Consider the following 21,206-nt stretch of genomic DNA (forward strand, 5'->3'; position numbering starts at 1 on the left):
CTCAGACTAGCAATAAATCAATCTCTTTGGGATGCTGATTTTAACACATGGCTAAAATATATCAGCAAAGAAAGAATCCAATCTCTTCCAAGATTATTTATGACAAAGCACCCCTAACTGAAGTCCAATTTGTTTGTGGAACTGCAGTCATTCTGATTCAACTAAACAATAAATGAAGCTGCCTTTCACAGTTCCAACTCTGGAGCATAAAAGAAAACAAAAGAGAAATGCATGATGACAATATTTCACAATCCGGGGACCCAGATAAAGGACCAGTGGGGAAAGCAGTTACTGAAGCAGTGGGAAAAAATCTAACAGGACTCAAAGAACAATTCATTAACCTAAACCACCCGTGTTCTTTGTGTATCACTGAGTGAGTCACTCGTGTCATGCAAATAAGCTAGCTGGGGGCTTTTCATTTTTTTTTAATTGCTCTTCCTTCTGAAGGCCTCCTGCATCACCAAATTGCCAGACATGTCAGATGACCACTCTAAATGTTCTTTCAGCTCAACCAAAGACAAGAGCACAGCTAGACCATGACTACTAGATAGAAGAATAGCAAATACGAGCAGCTAAGAACAGAGATAGGTTAGAATTTCTCCAAAAAGCAAACAGAAATAATGTGCATGTTCCTCAGCTAATTAAGTTTGGACTCTGACATACTGTTATCTTCCACAATGACTCAATTATTTAGAAATAACCCATCATCCTGTTTTCTATAATCATTTCTTATTTTGTTACATTTAGTAAGGTGTATTTTACTAGGGAAGAAAAAGAAGACCATATGATATTTTTTGTCCTATAACAAATCTCTTTTTGTGCACTTTTCCTTGTGACTCAAGTGTCTAAAAGTGAAAAAGAGTGTTACCAAAAAAAAACCCCAAAAAACCTGCCATATTCTTTTTACCTCAAGTACATAGCAGTTTGCTTCAGAAAAACAGCATTTTTTAAACGACGTCACATTGTTTACTTGCCATTCAATCATTCTAGAAATATTTATTCTTTTATTATGAAATATATATTTATTAATATGCTGAATTACGAAATACTTAACATGCTGTAAGTGTTCACCATCACTAGTAATCCTCAATCTAAACCTCTTACAGAATTAAAACCTGTAACATAACTGAAGCACCCTGTCAGGAGTGTACTCTGCACTAGCAAATTTCCAAGCTGTCAAGGTTGATATTCTTGCATTCAGTAGTTATTTCAACAGTTCTTAAAGTCCTCAGTGTATTGGGCTACAATTCTATATGACAGGGAGCTTGTATCTATTACAGAATTAAAACTTTCAATGTTAGAGAAGTAAAAACTCAACTCCATACATCTGCTTCTTATTAAAAATTGACAACCTGCTTCTAAAGATAAAAAACCATCTAAGAGGATAGTACTATTTCTATTGAACTTCCATCTTCCATATAAAAACATAATGCCACTCTATCAACTGCTTTCTTCGTGAGTTGTGTTCCCTAAAACAAGCTCTGTTCCAAAGGCCCACCTAGTACACTCTCTCCTAAAAAACATCTCATATCTGTAAAAAGCTGTCACAAGAACAGAAAAGAGAAACAGAATTTGCTTTAACAAAAGGAGAGGAGAGCCTATCTCAGGATCTCACAAACCGTCACTTCTTGAAGTAGGTCATTCAAGAGTATGAAGAATGATCTTCCTTTCTATTCCACACTCACATACAGGATTCTCTCTATCAGGAATGAGTTCAACTGAAGCAATGGTTTATTCATCTGGTGGTAGGAATCATTACATATCATGCAACAGGTAGGTATCATCAACCAACAAAGCAAATGAAGTCAAAGAGTGTGCAGGTCTGTGCATGTGTGCACCGTGTTTATGAGTGTTTATGGGCTATTAGAAATATGCCAGTGAAAAAATTCTCAGTCAAGGATAAACTCAGATTTGACAAACAGATTACAGAGATATGAAGTAGTATGACTGATGAGCAAGCATCCTAAATGTTGTCACAGGGGTATTTTAAATGGTTGTCACACAATTTGAGAAGATAAAAGTTAGTGGACCTTGCCATGGGAAAAGGGAAAGGGGGTAGGGAATAATTTGGGATGTAAGGCAGGAGAGAATAAGACTGACCAGCCTCTGAAGAATCATATGAGGCTCCAATGTTGCATTAGGCTTGAAGCCAACGCTAAATTGGACATTTTAAGCATTTAAATTAAAATCCTATTTTTAAGAATCCATGAAGTATCTATATAAGATTAGTAACACTGGCACAATATGCAGATAATTATTCAGAGATATCTTTTGATATTGTTTCTGATTCATGATGTTTTTTAAGTCTTAAGCATTAGAAAATGGTGTTTTCTATTGAGCATTATTCTAAAATCTTAGTCTTGCTGAAAATATGTTTAAAAAGTTACTAGTTTCCAAGATTGACAATGTCATTATTTACAAGAATGAATATTTAGAATTTGTATAAAAATGTTTTTTTAAAAGTAAAAATATGGTAAGCATCAAAACCTTGCAAAGCTTTTACTACTATCACCTATGCTTCCTCTAATTTATACAAATAATTTCAACTTTAAGTAGAAAATATGGTAAGAAAGAGAATATGGAAGATAAAAGACATTATAATCCAATAAAATTCTTTGCAATAAAAGGTCTTGCCTAGAGTATTTATGGGAAGCAAGGAAGGGGCTTAAGGGGAGGAGAAGGGGGTATGTGGTAGGGCATGGTTGGGGGAGATCTGTCACTTCTTCACTAAAATGAAACATTTCCCCAAACATAAACTACCTAAAGTTCAAAGATATGAGGGAATTATGACACATAAATGACACCAGAAAAACTTCAGAATCATTTATTTAATGAATATTCACCTGCAGAGAGTTGATGTAAAGGGAAACAAAGATGGTAGCTACCGGATCTTAAAGTGCCCTCAGCCAGGCATGGCGAGCAAGCTAAGAGGGAGATGAGGAAGGCTGTCCATGGAGGAGAAGGACAATGTGAAGCCAGATAAATGAGGGTGGGAGAGTGCTCCAGACAGGAGAACATGCAAGGCTCAGAGGTAAGAAGTCAGATGTGATTCTGTTTGGCTGTGGGGACTGCCAGAAAATAAAGCCCTTTAGAGAAAGGCAAGGCCAAGGTCATGGCAAGCAACATCAATGATATATGGATGGAATCCCTCCAAGAGCTTTTGTCAGGATGATCTAAAGATTGTGTTTCAGCAAAATCATACAAACTAACTGGGTCAAATTTACCAAGAATCACAAAGTCTGTATCAATTTGTATTAAAGCTCTCAAAACCTGCTACATCCAACTTTATCTAAAAGCTCACAAAAATCAAATGCTTTCAAAAAGCCAGGCAAGTAATATCAATATAAGCAAGTGAACAGGCCCAAAGGGGCCCGTAGTGAACTCAGAAGGTCTATGATAACTCAGCCTCCCAAACCACTACCTGACAGAGTTTTAGGTGCAGCATGCCCTGACTTAACATTTATTTAAAGAAAACCAGAAATCAAGATTCACAGGCAAAATACATTAATTTTTAATGGCAACTAAATAAATGTTTCTCAAAACGTTAAAGTACCATACAAAAATATTTTCAGAAATTATCTAACTCCACAGATTGCAAGACTGTTTAGAAGAAATTTATTAAGACACAGAGTACAGGTAACAAGTTATCTCAGATTTGAGCTAACATATTTCCCCAAATAGCTTCATTGGAAGAAATTTCTGAGTGATAAAAATTTGCTTTGGTGGCTATTAATGGCAGAGAAAAGTAAGGCAACCTGTTGTGTTCTCATTTGGGCAGAAATCTGCCTTAGTTTGGTTTGAATTTTCTCATCTCAAAGTTGATGGTCCTATGTATTCCTGAATGATCTTAAAAGCCTTTGAATATATGCAAATCTGCAAAGAGGAAAGCTTACAAATACAGACCGTAGCCAATATGCAACATTTTTTAAATTCACCTATCAATCTCTGATCTGGTAAACAGAAATGAACACAGGATCCTATTTCATGGATGAAAAACTCCTCTGAAATAGGACATTTCACTCCCTAGTACTGTACTCACAGTACTATTTTAATCCTCCCAATGGACTGCCAGCATACCTAATACTAGTTTATAGTATAATTGACGAGCTCAAAGTATTAACATTTTATATACCAAAAAAAAAAAAAGATCAAGTTACTTACAAATGCTTATCTAGTCTGTAAATTTTGTTTCTAGAAAACAACCTTCAGTTCTTATCAATGCGGATTTCACATACCAAGCTTATACACAACTCTCCAATGAAATTCGAGTAATACGATGCCAAAAATTTTAATGATCCCATACTCAGATATAATCACTTTCTATTTTTAATCTATGTGCTTGTGTGCTATGTCACTTCAGTCGTGTCCAACTCTTTGCAATTCTATGGATGTGGAGCCTGGTAGGCTCCTCTGTCCATGGGATTCTCCAGACAAGAGTACTGGAGGGGGTTGCCATGCTCTTCTCCAGGAGATCTTCCCAAACCAGGGAATGAACCCACGTCTCTTAAGTCTCCTTCACTGGCAGATTGGGTTCTTTACCACTAGTGCCACCTGGGAAGCCCATTTTAAATCTATATTCCAAACTAATACATTAAGTAATTCTGGACTGATCAAACTTCTAGATCTATAAGCAATTCCACCTGTACTCTAAGAGCCCCTACTATTATAAACACCACCACAAGTACATCTTTTTTCCATTTCCACACACTTTTTAAAAACCCAAAATATAATAGTAACTGGATTTTTCTAAATAGGACTACTAATGTGAACAATGGGATTCTTTGTTAGGAATTCATATTTCCCTTAAAACTGGGATTCAAAGCTTGTTTTGCTTATAATTATAGTTGATTGCAAATGTTGCAATCAAGTACCTTGGAATTCACCCAAAGTAATAAAAACCTTTGTACACACAAAAGCCTCATGAACTTTATTCACAATTGCCAAAACCTGGCATCAACCAAGACATTCTTCAGTAGGTGAATGAATAAGTATACTGTGGTCCATCCAGACAATAGAATATTTTTCAGCACCAAAAAGAAATGTACTTCAAGCCATGAAAAGACATGGAAGAAACTTAACTTAAAAGCTTATTATCAATACATTTTTAAAGCTTTTGTCCCATAGTGATCTACATGGGTGCGGATACTGAGACTAATTTCTCTTTCAAAAGTACTGCAAGTATCAAAATTAAAAAAAAAGATAATTCAACTACAAATTAAATATCATATTTTCCATGAGGTTAGAATGTTTTCTCAAACATATTACAAGTACAATATTAACAGCCACAATTTTAAACACAGTGTTTGAAAATTTCAGAGTATAATATTAGGGGAACAAAGGAATGGTGAGAGAGAAAGGAAGGTGGAGATCACTATACAAAGAAATTCTCCACTTAAAATGATTCATTATATCTTTATAGAGTACCGTCTAATAATATATAATAATATCATAGTATATAATTGACAAAAACGTTCACATATATGCCACTTTGCCTTAATAAAACTCTGTGGGTTATGAATTATGAACACAAATTTTCAAGTGAAGAAAAAAATCAGCCTCAAGAAGGGTAAGCCCTAAGGTCCAGGATCTAAAAAATAAAGGAGCCACAGAGAGACAAGCAAGGATTTGAAAAGAGGTCTACTAATTTCAAAGCTCAGGCTCTGGTTCACATGAGCATTTCTAGGACAATCAAAGTACAGAGAGCATCCTGTAGTAATCATTGTTCGAACCGAATGTTCTAACTAAACATTAAAATTCTTTTCAAGAAAAGGTTATCTATATGCTGTTTCTAACTAGAAAATAACTCCCACATACTAGCTTTATCTGCATTCTATTATTCAAAGCCACAATTACCAAGGTATGTTTCTGGAGACAAGAAAAGCTTTTGCCTTTTTTTTTGTCTTGTATTTTTAGAGATATTCAATAGTTCTAACAGTGTAAAGCCTCATCACTGAGAAGAATAAAACCATGAAAAATTTTCTCTCCAAAAAGAAACTAAAGCACAGTGATTTACACACAGAGATTAAACACTACTGTGCTGTTTCTTTGGAAAAACAAGATTGTTTTTACCTTAAACAAAAGAGTTAGTCACTTGATTTAGATAATATTCTAGCAAGCTCATAAAAAAATATAGCTTCTACTCTGCTTTTTGATTTAAAGTATTATGCTAATTAAGTTCTTAAATACAAAAACAGTTATTTACCAAAGTTACAGAGTAATAAAACAGCATTTGTAAAACTTCATTTTGCCTTTGAACCAAACAGATTTAAGGCCCCACATCTCCAACTGCTGCACATGTGAACTGTAATAATTTTTGAATTTGCAAAATAATGTTTGACTCTAATATTCAGTATTATATAAAAATACCATACTTACACAATTGTGTGGAATTTAGGCTCAGAAATATCATAAAATGCCTAACACTAAAGTGGTTACAAGTATGACCCTTGGGACACATTTTGGCTCATTGTGTAAGATACTATACGTTATTTCTTCTAATTCAGTTTGGAAACCAACTCCAAATGAGTAAAATATATCAAGGAAACCTCCCATTAAAGGAGGATTAAGACAGTAAAATACATTTCACTTTCACAAATAAACGGTTTCATTTTTTAAAGATACTTGCAGCTTCTCATTATCACATAGATGCTCACTTTATGTCCATTGTTTATAGAGTCTGCCTAGAGTGAAAAGTTTTTTAATTTGAGTAATAATATGAAGTGTTTTTCCATATCACAGGAAACTCATAAAACTGAGTGTCCCTCAAGTGATGCAAAGCAGCCCTTCAAGAATTTAACTCTCTGCCCTGTATTGCCCAAACATATCATGGTACACTGAATTCACACCCACTGAGAAAGAAGTTTTCAAAATTCCTGAATTCTGATGCCTCTAAAAGAAGGAAAACATAGGGCAAGAAGCTATTTCAGGTATTTAACATAGAAATACCTGAGTAGACCATCAACTCCACAGATCTGTCTAAATATGAAAGGAGTCTATCATTTTAATTTAATCACCTTATACTGTCTATAATTAATAAAAATAGACTAGACTTACACAATTATATTCCAGAAAAATACCACAAGTTTTTCCTTCAAGGGGTTTATTAGATTATGGTCTTAATATAATCCAACCAGAAACACAAAGCATTGCCAGATTCTCTAAGGAAAAAAAACAAGACTTAATTTGGTTAGCAGCGTTTCATGTAGAACTTATAATTCCTCCTGAAAGATGCCATTTCTCTTACTAAAAGAGAATAATGTGCAATAGTCTATATTATATATTAATAAGGGTGGTTATTCGGTTATTTTGTTTTAACTGAAAATTAATCCAAAGCCTGTCATTCTGTAGGACAGATTGATTCAGGTCACCCGTTACTAAATTAAACATTTTCTGCTTTCACTGCATCTCATTAAACATGCTACAGCAAGTTTAAATAACTCAGTGCTTTCATTTGCACAGTCACCCATTTTGTTATTGTTTATAGCAACCTAATTTGGCACATAATAATTCAGGCAGCATCGGTTTCATATTACACTGAAGTATTCATTTTTAATATAATTGCATTCTTTCGTCCAACAAAAGCTAGTTCAGTGGGGATTTTACTCAAGTGATTCTTCAATTATTATACAAGGCAAATTCTTCTAAGACTTTGCACCTCTCTTTGCCCTACTGATTCATTTCTCTATAAATTAAAAACTCATTATGAGCTTATTTAAAGTAACCTACTTGCTTAAATAACACAGTGAATGATTACTCTGGTACAAAATATACGCCCCTATACATCTCTAAAACACATTTTTCCAAAGGCCATTTGAACCAATAATTAAACAAAGCATGGGGAGGCGGTCCTAAGATGGTGGAGGAATAGGACAGGGTGACCACTTTCTCCCCCACAAATTCATCAAAAGAACATTTGAACGCTGAGTAAATTCCACAAAACAACTTCTGAATGCTGGCAGAGGACATCAGGCACCCAGAAAAGCAGCCCATGGTCTTCTTTTTTTTTTTTTTTTTTAGCCCATTGTCTTCTAAAGGAGGTAGGAAAAAATATGAAAGACAAAAAGAGAGACAAAAGAGGTGGGGACGGAGCTCTGTCCCGGGAAGGGAGTCTTAAAAAAAGAGAGAAGTTCCCAACCCAGGGATTGAACCTGGGTCTCCTACAATGCGGGAGAAGGAGAAGGCAACCCACTCCAGTACTCTTGCCCGGAAAATCCAATGGACTGAGGAGCCTGGTAGACTACAAGTCCATGGGGTCGCAAAGAGTCGGACGTGACTGCGCAACTTCACTTTCACTTCCAAACACCAGGGAACACTCTCACTGCCAAGTCTGTGGCGAGTCTTGGAACCACAGATGGCAACATAATCGGGAGGAAAAATAAGTAAATAATTAAAACTCACAGATTAGGAGCCCAGTGGTAACTCTCCTAGTGGAGAAGCAGCACAGAAGCCTGCACCCGCCACTAGCAAGTGGGGGCTGGGCAGGGCGGTGCGGGCTGCATTGCTTAGAGTAAGGACCAGGCCTGAATGCCCCAAGGGCAATCTGAGGGAACTAACTTGGGCTAGCAAACCAGAATGTGGGATAGATACGACACGAAAAGCCCTAACCTAAAACACCGCCAGGCCCACTCACAGAACAAAGGACTGAGCCAGCTGCAGACCAGCCTCTCCTCCTTCAGTGACAGGCAGGCAAGGGCAGCCAGAGCCTGAAGGGGGCAATCGTGGCCCGAGAGAGGTATTATCTATCAAACTGCAAGCAGGCTTCTTTGCTAACCCACTTCTTGGGATTCTGGACGGTAAACATCCTCCTGAGAAGGTGTGCCGGTTGTACACCCAGAAAACCAAGCGGCAGGGACGAGGGAGGCAATAAGTTGCAGCGACCGCACTGGCCAAACACCTGGTCACCTGAGCTGCTCAGACCTGGGAAGGGCACAAAACGCAGGCCCAACCGACTCTGCGCCTCTGAGGACTACCTGAGTGCCTGAACCTGAGCGTCTTAGACCTGGGAGGTAAATGCAGCCCAGGGCCAGCCTCAGACAGTTCCCAGAAGAGCAACCTAGAGCCTAAGCAGTGTAGACAGGGAAAGCGAGGGCAAACCCAGTGTGGCCGAGATACTACGAGCACACGCCAGGGTTATTTGTTTGCAGCGTCCCTCCCTCCCCACAGCACGACTGAACAAGTGAGCCTAAAAAAGTGTCCACTACCGCCCCCTTGTTTCAGGGCAGAAATTAGACACTGAACAGACCAGCAAACAGAAGAAGCTAAAACAGAGGGAACCACCTTGGAAGTGACAGGTATAATAGATTAAAACCCTGTAATTAGTACCAACTACATAATGCCAAAGAATGCTCAACCTACCGCACAATTGCACTCATCTCACACGCTAGTAAAGTAAAGCTCAAAATTCTCCAAGCCAGGCTTCAGCAATATGTGAACCGTGAACTTCCTGATGTTCAAGCTGGTTTTAGAATAGGCAGAAGAACCAGAGATCAAATTGCCGACATCCGCTGGATCACGGAAAAAGCAAGAGAGTTCCAGAAAAACATCTATTTCTGCTTTATTGACTATGCCAAAGCCTTTGACTGTGTGGATCACAATAAACTGTGGAAAATTCTGAAAGAGATGGGAATACCAGACCACCTGACCTGCCTCTTGAGAAATTTGTATGCAGGTCAGGAAGCAACAGTTAGAACTGGACATGGAACAACAGACTGGTTCTAAATAGAAAAAGGAGTACGTCAAGGCTGTATATTGTCACCTTGTTTATTTAACTTATATACAGGGTACATCATGAGAAACGCTGGACTGGAAAAAACACAAGCTGGAATCAAGATTGCCGGGAGAAATATCAATAACCTCAGATATGCAGATGACACCACTGTTATGGCAGAAAGTGAAGAGGAACTCAAAAGCCTCTTGATGAAGGTGAAAGTGGAGAGTGAAAAGGTTGGCTTAAAGCTCAACATTTAGAAAACGAAGATCATGGCATCCAGTCCCATCACTTCATGGGAAATAGATGGAGAAACTGTGGAAACAGTGTCAGACTTTATTTTTCTGGGCTCCAAAATCACTGCAGATGGTGACTGCAGCCATGAAATTAAAAGACGCTTACTCCTTGGAAGGAAAGTTATGACCAACCTAGATAGCATATTCAAAAGCAGAGACATTATTTTGCCAACAAAGGTTCGTCTAGTCAAGGCTATGGTTTTTCCTGTGGTCATGTATGGATGTGAGAGTTGGACTGTGAAGAAGGCTGAGCGTGGAAGAATTGATGCTTTTGAACTGTGGTGTTGGAGAAGACTCTTGAGAGTCCCTTGGACTGCAAGGAGATCCAACCAGTCCATTCTAAAGGAGATCAGGCCTGGGATTTCTTTGGAAGGAATGATGCTAAGGCTGAAACTCCAGTACTTTGGCCACCTCATGCGAAGCGTTGACTCATTGGAAAAGACTCTGATGGTGCGAGGGATTGGGGGCAGGAGGAGAAGGGGACAACAGAGGATGAGATGGCTGGATGGCATCACTGACTCGATGGACATGAGTCTGAGTGAACTCTGGGAGTTAGTGATGGACAGGGAGGCCTGGCGTGCTGCGATTCATGGGGTCACAAAGGGTCAGACACGACTCAGTGACTGATCTGATCTGATCAGACATAGGAAGAGGCCTATAGATCTTGAGAAATATAAGCTGGATCAAGGAACTATCTGAAAATGAACTGACCCCACACTGCCCATAACAAACCAGAGAAAGTCCTAGATATATTTTTACTATTTTTACTATCATTCTTTAATTTTTTTAGTCCTCTATTACTCTTTTAATTTTCAGTTTTATAACCTATTTTGCAAAAAAAAGGACCCTATTTTTTAAAACCAAACTTCATATATACATATATATTTTATAATTTTTGTGACTTTGTTCTTTTCTTTAATATTGTATTTTTGAGAATCCAACCTCTACTCTAGATTTTTAATTTTTGCTTTTTGGTATTTGTTATCAATTTTTTACCTTTAAGAACCCAATCTTCGGTACCCATTTTTACTTGGGAGTGAGATTACTGGCTTGACTGCTCTCTCCTTCTTTGGACTCTCCTTTTTCTCCACCCAGTTGCCTCTATCTCCTCCCTCCCCCTTCTCTTCTCTACCCAACTCTGTGAATCTCTTTGTGTGTTCCGGATGGTGGAGAACACTTAGGGAAATGATTACTGGCTGGATCTGTCTCTCTCCTTTTGATCCCCCCCTTTATCCTCCTGGCCACCTCTGTCTCCTTCCTTCCTCTTCTCTTCTCTGTATAACTCCATGAACATCTCTGAGCGGTCCAGACTGTAGAGCACACATAAGGAAGTGATTACTGGCTAGCTTGCTCTCTCCTCTTTTGATTCCACCTCATCTCATCCTGGTCACCTCTATCTCCCTCCCCCCTCTTCTCTTCTCCATGTAACTCTGTGAACCTCTCTGGGTGTCTCTCACTGTGGAGAACATTTCATCTTTAACCTAGATGTTTTATCAACAGGGCTGAACAGATGGAGAAGTCTTGAGGCTACTGTAAGAATAAGACTGAAAACCAGAAGCAGGAGGCTTAAGTCCAAATCCTGAGAACACCAGAGAACTCCTGACTCCAGGGAACATTAATCGACAGGAGCTCATCAAACACCTCCATACCTACACTGAAACCAAGCACCACCCAAGGGCCAAGAAGTTCCAGGGTAAGACATACCATGCAAATTCTCCAGCAACACAGGAACACAGCCCTTAGCTTCAATATACAGGCTGCCCAAAGTCACTCCAAACCCACTGACATCTCATAACTCATTACTGGACACTTCATTGCACTCCAGAGAGAAGAAACCCAGCTCCACCCACCAGAACACTGACACAAGCTTTCCTAACCAGGAAACCTTGACAAGCCACCCATAAAACCCCACCCACAGTAAGGAAACTCCACAATAAAAAGAACTCCACAAACTGCCAGAATACAGAAAGGGTACCTCAAACACAGGAATATAAACAAGATGATGAGATAGAGGAATACCCAACAGGTAAAGGAACAGGATAAATGCCCATCAAACCAAACAAAAGAGGAAGAGATAGGGAATCTACCTGATAAATAATTCTGAATAATGATAGTGAAAATGATCCAAAATCTTCAAATCAAAATGGAATCACAGATAAATAGCCTGGAGACAACGATTGAGAAGATCCAGGAAAGGTTTAACAAGGACCTAGAAGAAATAAAAAAGAGTCAATATATAATGAATAATGCAATAAATGGGATCAAAAACACTCTGGAGGCAACAAATAGTAGAATAACGGAGGCAGAAGACAGGATTAGTGAGGTAGAAGATAGAATGGTAGAAAGAAATTAATCAGAGAGGAAAAAAGAAAAATGAATTAAAAGAAATGAGGACAATCTCAGAGACCTCTGGGACAATGTTAAATGCCCCAACATTCAAATCATAGGAGTCCCAGAGGAAAACAAAAAGAAAGACCAATACTTGAGGACATAATAGTTGAAAACTTCCCTAAAATGGGGAAGGAAATAATCACCCAAGTCCAAGAAACCCAGAGTCCCAAATAAGATAAACTCAAGGCAAAACACCCCAAGACACATATTAATCAAATTAACAAAGATCAAACACAAAGAACAAATATTAAAAGCATCAAAACAACAAATAAAACACAAGGGGATTCCCATATGGATAACAGCTGATCTTTCAATAGAAACTCTTCAGGCCAGGAGGGAATGGCAGGACATACTTAAAGTGATGAAAGAAAATAACCTACAGCCCAGATTACTGTACACAGCAAGGATCTCATTCAAATATGAAGGAAAAATCAAAACTTTACAGACAAGCAAAAGCTCAGAGAATTCAGCACCACCAAACCAGCTCTCCAACAAATGCTAAAGGATCTTCTCTAGACAGGAAACACAAAAAGGGTGTATATACTTGAATCCAAAACAATAAAGTAAATGGCAACAGGATCATACTCATCAATAATTACCTTAAACGTAAATGGGTTGAATGCCACAACCAAAAGACAAAGACTGGCTGAATGGATACAAAAACAAGACCCCTATATATGTTGTCTACAAGAGACCCACCTCAAAACAGGGAACACATACAGACGGAAAGTGAAGGACTGGAAAAAGATATTTCATGGAAATAGAGCAATATTCATATCAGATAATAAATAAATTATTATTAAATAAATACAGGAGTAGCAATACTCATATCAGATAAAATAGACTTTAAAACAAAGGCTATGAAAAGAGACAAAGATGGTCACTACATAATGATCAAAGGATCAATCCAAGAAGAAAATATAACAATTATAAATATATATGCACCCAACATAGGAGCACCGCAATATGTAAGACAAATGCTAACAAGTATGAAAGGGGAAATTAATAATAACACAATAATAGTGGGAGACTTTAATACCCCACTCACACCTATGGATAGATCATCTAAACAGAAAATTAACAAGGAAATACAAACTTTAAATGATACAATCGACCAGTTAGACCTAATTGATATCGAGAAGGCAATGGCATCCAACTCCAAAGTTCTTGCCTGGAGAATCCCAGGCAAGGGACAGGGGAGCCTGGTGGGCTGCTGTCTATGGGGTTGCACAGAGTTGGACACGCCTGAAGTGACTTAGCAGCAGCAGCAGCAGCAGCATAGGATATTCCACCCCAAAACAATGAATTTCACCTTTTTCTCAAGCGCACACAGAACCTTCTCCAGGATAGATCACATCCTGGGCCATAAATCTAGCCTTGGTAAATTCAAAAAAATTGAAATGATTCCAAGCATCTTTTCTGACCACAATGCAGCAAGATTAGATCTCAATTACAGGAGAAAAACTATTAAAAATTCCAATATATGGAGCCTGAACAACACGCTGCTGAATAACCAATAAATCACAGAAGAAATTTTAAAAAAATCAAAATATGCATAGAAATGAATGAAAATGAAAACACAACCCAAAACCTGTGGGACACTGTAAAAGCATTGCTAAGGGGAAGGTTCATAGCAATAAAGGCACACCTCAAGAAACAAGAAAAAAGTCAAATAAATTACCTAACTCTACACCTAAAGCAACTAGAAAAGGAAAAAATTAAGAACCCCAGGGTTAGTAGAAGGAAAGAAATCTTAAAATTAGGGCAGAAATAAATGCAAAAGAAACAAAAGAGACCATAGAAAAAAATCAACAAAGCCAAAAGCTGGTTATTTGAGAGGATAAATAAAATTGACAAACCATTAGCCAGACTCATCAAGAAACAAAGGGACAAAAATCAAATCAATAAAATTAGAAATGAAAACAGAGAGATCACAACAGACAGCACAGAAATACAAAGGATCATAAGAGAGTACTATCAGCAATTATATGCCAATAAAATGGACAACGTGGAAGAAATGGACAAATTCTTAGAAAAGTACAACTTTCCAAAACTCGACCAGGAAGAAATAGAAAATCTTAACAGACCGATCACAAGCAAGGATATTGAAACTGTAACCAGAAATCTTCCAGCAAACAAAAGCCCAGGTCCAGATGGCTTCACAGCTGAATTCTACCAAAAATTTAGAGAAGAGCTAACATCTATCCTACTCAAACTCTTCCAGAAAATTGCAGAGGAAGGTAAACTTCCAAACTCATTCTATGAGGCCTCCATCACCCTAATACCAAAACCGGACAAAGATGCCACAAAAAAATAAAACTATAGGCCAATATCACTCATGAACATAGATGCAAAAATCCTTAATAAAATTCTAGCAATCAGAATCCAACAACACATTAAAAAGATCATACATCATGACTGAGTGGGCTTTTTCCCAGGGATGCAAGAATTCCTCAAATCTGCAAATCACAATGTAATACACCACATTAACAAATTGAAAAATAAAAGCCATATGATTATCTCAATAGATGCAGAAAAAAACCTTTGACAAAATTCAACATCCATTTATGATAAAAACTCTCCAGAAAGCAGGAATAGAAGGAATATACCTCAACATAATAAAAGCTATATATGACAAACCCACAGCAAACATTATCCTCAATGGTGAAAAATTGAAAACATTTCCCCTAAAGTCAGGAACAAGACAAGAGTGCTCACTTTCCCCACTACTATTCAACATAGTTTTGGTGGTTTTGGCCACAGCAATCAGAGCAGAAAAAGAAATAAAAGGAATCCAAATTGGAAAAGAAGAAGTAAAACTCTTACTGTTTGCAGATGACATGATCCTCTACATAGAAAACCCTAAAGACTGCACCAGAAAACCACTAGAGCTAATCAATGAATATAGTAAAGTTGCAGGATATAAAATCAACACACAGAAATCCCTTGCATTCATATACACTAATAATGAGAAAATAGAAAGAGAAATTATGGAAACAATTCCATCCACATTGCAACAAAAAGAATAAAATACTTTCTGTACGTAGTTTCTGTACGTAGAAACTAAAGACCTATACATAGAAAATTATAAAACACTGGTGAAAGAAATCAAAGAGGACACCAACAGAGGGAGAAATATACCATATTTGTGGATTGGAAGAATCAATATAATGAAAATGAGTATACTACCCAAAGCAATCTATAGATTCAATGCAATCCCTATCAAGCTACCAACGGAATTTTTCACAGAGCTAGAACAAATAATTTCACAATTTGTATGGAAATACAAAAAACCTCGAATAGCCAAAGCAATCTTGAGAAAGAAGAAAGGAACTGGAGGAACCAACCTGCCTGACTTCAGGCTCTACTACAAAGCCACAGTCATCAAGACAGTATGGTACTGGCACAAAGACAGAAATATAGATCAATGGAACAAAATAGAAAGCCCAGAGATAAATCCACGCACCTATGGACATCTATCTTTGACAAAGGCAGCAAGAATAAACAATGGGGAAAAGACAATCTCTTTACCAAGTGGTGCTGGGAAATCTGGTCAACCACTTGTAAAAGAATCAAACTAGAACACTTTCTAACACCATACACAAAAATAAACTCAAAATGGATTAAAGATCTAAATGTAAGACTAGAAACTATAAAACTCCTAGAGGAGAACATACGCAAAACACTCTCAGACATAAATCACAGCAGGATCCTCTATGACCCACCTCCCAAAATATTGGAAATAAAAGCAAAAATAAACAAATGGGACCTAATTAAACTTAAAAGCTTCTGCACAACAAAGGAAACTATAAGCAAGGTGAAAAGACAGCCTTCAGAATGGGAGAAAATAATAGCAAATGAAGCAACTGACAAAGAATTAATCTCAAAAATATATAAGCAACTCCTGCAGCTCAATTCCAGAAAAATAAATGACTCAATCAAAAAATGGGTCAAAGATCTAAATAGACATTTCTCCAAAGACATACAGACGGCTAACAAACACATGAAAACATGCTCAACATCACTCATTATCAGAGAAATGCAAATCAAAACCACTATGAGGTACCATTTCATGCCAGTCAGAATGGCTGCGATCCAAAAGTCTACAAATAATAAATGCTGGAGAGGGTGTGGAGAAAAGGGAACCTTCTTACACTGTTGGTGGGAATGCAAACTAGTACAGCCACTATGGAGAACAGTGTGGAGATTCCTTAAAAAACTGGAAATAGAACTGCCTTATGATCCAGCAATCCCACTGCTGGGCATACACACTGAGGAAACCAGAAGGGAAAGAGACACGTGTACCCCAGTGTTCATCGCAGCACTGTTTATAATAGCCAGGACATGGAAGCAACCTAAATGTCCATTGGCAGATGAATGGATAAGAAAGCAGTGGTACATATACACAATGGAGTATTACTCAGCCATTCAAAAGAATACATTTGAATCAGTTCTAATGAGGTGGATGAAACTGGAGCCTATTATAGAGAGTGAAGTAAGCCAGAAAGAAAAACACCAATACAGTATACTAACACATACATATGGAATTTAGAAAGATGGTAACGATAACCCTGTATGCGAGACAGCAAAAGAGACACAGATGTATAGAACAGTCTTATGGACTCTGTGGGAGAGGGCAAGGGTGGGATGATTTGCAAGAACGGCACTGAAACATGTATAATATCATATGTGAAATGAATCATCAGTCCAGGTTCAATGCATGATACAGGATGCTCAGGGCTGGTGCAATGGGATGACCCAGAGGGATGGTATGTGGAGGGAGGTGGGAGGGAGGTTCAGGATGGGGAACACGTGTACACCAGTGGCGGATTCATGTTAATGTATGGCAAAACCAATACAATATTGTAAAGTAATTAGCCTCCAATTAAAATAAATAAATTTATATTTAAAAAAATAAATAAAGCATGTTTTTTTAAAACAATTTTTCCTAGTATAATAATGTATCAGTATTAAACCCCACCACTTTGGCATGAAGACTACTAAATAAACATCAATAAAATAATGATAACTAAGATTTGTTCTTATGTGCTTCTTTCTATCACAATTTGAATGAAGCAGATATTTGGAGAAATGAATTAAAGATCAGTTCACTTGTCATCCTTCATATGTGGGTTGATCACAAAGAACTACAAGGTAAATACTTGAGAAGAAAAAAGGTGAATTGATTCAAAATAAGAAGATCAAGGGTAAAATACTCACAAATATGTGTTAACAAATGTTCACAAAACAGCAGGAAGTCTTCAATTAATCACTAAGCACCCTCTCATGTTTGTGTATCTTGTATCTTCTATGCAATGGCTCATATTTATAGCAATGTCTTCAAAAATACTGGTTTTATGAAAATAAGAGCATATTTTTAAGTTAACATGTTAAAATTTCATTTTACAGTACTTAGAGTTACTAGCAAATAACTGAGGAACCAAAACATTAATTTTCTAAACTGTAACCTGAATTCAGGAATATTGAGATCAAACTCTACTAGTCCTATGGCCAGTTCACTACACAGCAGAATCTAGTATTAAGGTAGACTGTTTTGGACTTGGTCTAAAAAGACCATATTAAATTAAAGCAAAACAGATTTTATATTTTAGGGGAACACCTATAAGTCAAGTGAAGATTTATATTAACAAGAATCTTTTCATGACAATATTTTCTATACCTTATAAACCTATTTCCCAAGACATTTTAATCATAATGCATTGCACTGTTGAAAAATAGTTATAAAAATTAGTTGTTTTTATGTGAAATATATGAGAAAGGGATTGTTTTCTCTAAAGAACTAAGCAATTGCAACAGGTATTACAAATTACAGGAATATAAATTATATACGTGTGTATGCTAAGTCGCTTCAGTCGTGTCTGACTCTTTGCAACCCTATAGACTATAGCCCACCAGGCTTCTCTGTCCATAGGATGCTCCAGGCAAGAATACTGGAGTGGGTTGCTATAACCTCCTCCAGGGGATCTTCCTGACCCAGGGATCGAGCACATTTCTTCTGCAGCTCTTGCATTACAGGCATATTCTTTACTGCTGAGCCACCCAGGAAGCTGTAAATTATATATAGAAATTTTCTATTTACCCAATTGATAAAGTTTGCCATGTAACAAGTTTAATAAAAGCCATGCTGCTAAGTCACTTCAGTCGTGTTCGACTCTGTGCAACCCCGTAGACAGCAGCCCATCAGGCTCCCCCATCCCTGGGATTCTCCAGGCAAGAACACTGGAGTGGGTTGCCATTTCCTTCTCCAATGCATGAAAGTGAAAAGTGAAAGTGAAGTTGCTCAGTCGTGTCTGACTCTTTGCAACCCCATGGACTGCAGCCTACCAGGCTCCTCCATCCATGGGAATTTCCAGGCAAGAGTACTGGAGTGGGGTGTCATTGCCTTCTCCGAATAAAAGCCATACCAGCCTAAATTAGTGAATCAGTAGATAAAAATTGCAATTTAAAAATTATCACTTATTAATCTTTGATTTCAGTGTAAACACACATGGAGATGATAAAGCATGTGGTGGAAATGACAAATTTGATATTTGGAATCAAGAATAAAAATTCTAAGAGGCCAAGAGTTGTGAGTCTTGGTAGAAAATGTGCCCTCTCTAGTTACCAGCCTAAATTAGTGAATCAGTAGATAAAAATTGCAATTTAAAAATTATCACTTATTAATCTTTGATTTCAGTGTAAACACACATGGAGATGATAAAGCATGTGGTAGAAATGACAAATTTGATATTTGGAATCAAGAATAAAAATTCTAAGAGGCCAAGAGTTGTGAGTCTCGGTAGAAAATGTGCCCTCTCTAGTTAACACTTGACTTGTAGTGTAATATAATAATTTCGTGGGTCAAAAGATTTCCATTAACTTCTTTAACTTGACCTATTCTATAAAATCACAAGGATTTAATAGTGGCTGACTTCTCCAGGGCCTTTAAGGATGGGGTAAAGATGAGCAAGTCTCCTGCTCAAAAGGCCCTTCTCAAAATTTAGAACTTAGAAGTAAATGCACAGCATAATATTCCCTGTTCATTATCCAACTCTCAGCAATGTCATTTCCCTCCTAGACCTGACCCGAGGAAGGGTACGTACTTAGTTGCTACTCTCTATGATTACTACCTTGTATATTCTACAAGACCTGATTAAGGAGATAGTCTTCTGTGTCTTGTGTAATCAAATTAGAACTCTTTTTTTTTTTTTTTTTTAAGCTACTCCCTATCTAAATGTCCCTTTTGCCCTTTGGTTTAGAGTTTCATATAGTCAACACATTTTGAGGGTCTATTATGAATCAAATTACCAAATGTCTTAGAGAGATAAAATGAATGGAACTCAAGAAGCTTGAAGTCTAGTGAATAAGACATATACATTTAAGGCCAATTATTATATAATGCAAAAATGCTGCAGCAAAGACAGGCATGGTTGCTATTGGAGAAGAACATTTAACCCAGACTAAAGGGAATAAGGTGAAACATTACAGGAAAGAGCCTTAGGCTAAATAATCAGGAACCAGTTATTCAGATGATTCAGACAGGCATTTCAGGTATGAACATCTAGGGGCAAAATGAGAAGGAAAGCCCGTAAGTATAAGTGAGAGGAAGACTGCAATGCGGTTGGAGAGTTAATCAAGCCTCAGGTGTCATGCTAAGAAAGATGGAATTTCTCCTGAAAACTGTGAGGAGCCACTGAAGGATTTTAAGCAGGAATGAGATATTCTCACAGAGCAGCTTCAAGTTTTAGAAGAGAACATTGGGAACAGTATGCCAGAAGTCTGTTAGGAGATGACCACAACAGTCAACATGAGAAGAGATGAGATCTTCAGCCATCTTAGTGGTGTAGGGAAGGAGAAACAGTAATCCACGCGACAAGCACAGAGAGCCCACCACTGCCACGTACTGTCCTAGGAATTAGGGGTACAGCCATAAGCATAAATCTCAGCCCCCGTGGGACTTCTTTTCTAGTGACACAAAGTATCTATAAAAAAGATGACTAGTGAAATAATACTATTTCAAACAGGAATAAGTAGAGAAGGGCAAAGGCTGGGAAAAGACTGTATCTGGGAATGCGGTTGAAATCTCATCAAGAAAGGTCAGTGTAGAAGAGCTGAAGGAAGTTAAGAGTAGCCTGTGAGAAGTCTGAGTCTAGAGCACTTCAGGAAGACATAAGATCAAGTGCAACCAACAATAACAGGACTGTGCTTGCCTAAGTGGGAGGAAAAAGTGGGGAGGTGGAATGGGAAGGGATGGAAGAAGATAACAAGGAAAGCAGTTAAGTCTTAAATCTTTTGCTATTAGACTTCTGAGTAGTAGATGAATGGTGTTTATCCAGGAAGAAGAGACAATCTCTGAAATGCCTATAGCAAGATGTATCTAGCTCAGGATTATCTAGTGAATAGAACCTTAGATGTGTGAAGGATGTCTCCTTGAATAACAGCTTATTGGATATGTATCTTGTCTCTATCATATACAGATATAACTCTAGAAGATAAAAAGGAGATGTCTTATAATTTAAACATTCCTCTGTCTGAGATAATCTTATCTATTCTAAACCAGAGGATCAGCTCCAATGTGGGAAGGACCTTGAGAGGTGCCTTCACCAACCTGGACATCTCTCTAGTTTGTCTAATTCTTTTGATTGCCTATATCCAGTAGTCATGTATGGATGTGAGAGTTGGACTATAAAGAAAGCTGAGCACCAAAGAATTGATGCTTTTGAACTGTGGTGTTGGAGAAAACTCATGAGAATCCCTTGGATTGCAAGGAGATCCAACCAGTCCCACCAAAAGTGAGTCAGTACTGAATATTC

General features: G+C 37.6%; 1 protein-coding gene across 19 annotated transcripts in view; it reads right to left on the reverse strand.

The window, feature by feature from the left end:
* The window catches only part of IMMP2L (inner mitochondrial membrane peptidase subunit 2), a 958,924-nt gene that overhangs the window by 631,933 nt on the left and 305,785 nt on the right, over nucleotides 1-21,206 (reverse strand). The window contains exon 5 of one of the 19 annotated variants that reach the window (XM_086396589.1): nucleotides 17,619-17,742. The exons of the other annotated variants lie outside the window; for them this stretch is intronic. Coding sequence (XP_086252715.1) covers nucleotides 17,655-17,742 — 88 coding nt within the window. The 3' untranslated portion in view covers nucleotides 17,619-17,654. Of the gene's footprint in view, nucleotides 1-17,618; nucleotides 17,743-21,206 lie in introns of those variants that run through there. 19 annotated transcript variants of the gene reach the window in all.

The sequence above is a fragment of the Bos grunniens genome, chromosome 4 (assembly GCF_055505025.1).
Source record: "Bos grunniens cultivar Pamir isolate PY7600 chromosome 4, Bosgru_T2T1.0, whole genome shotgun sequence".
Classification (NCBI taxonomy): domain Eukaryota; kingdom Metazoa; phylum Chordata; class Mammalia; order Artiodactyla; family Bovidae; genus Bos; species Bos grunniens.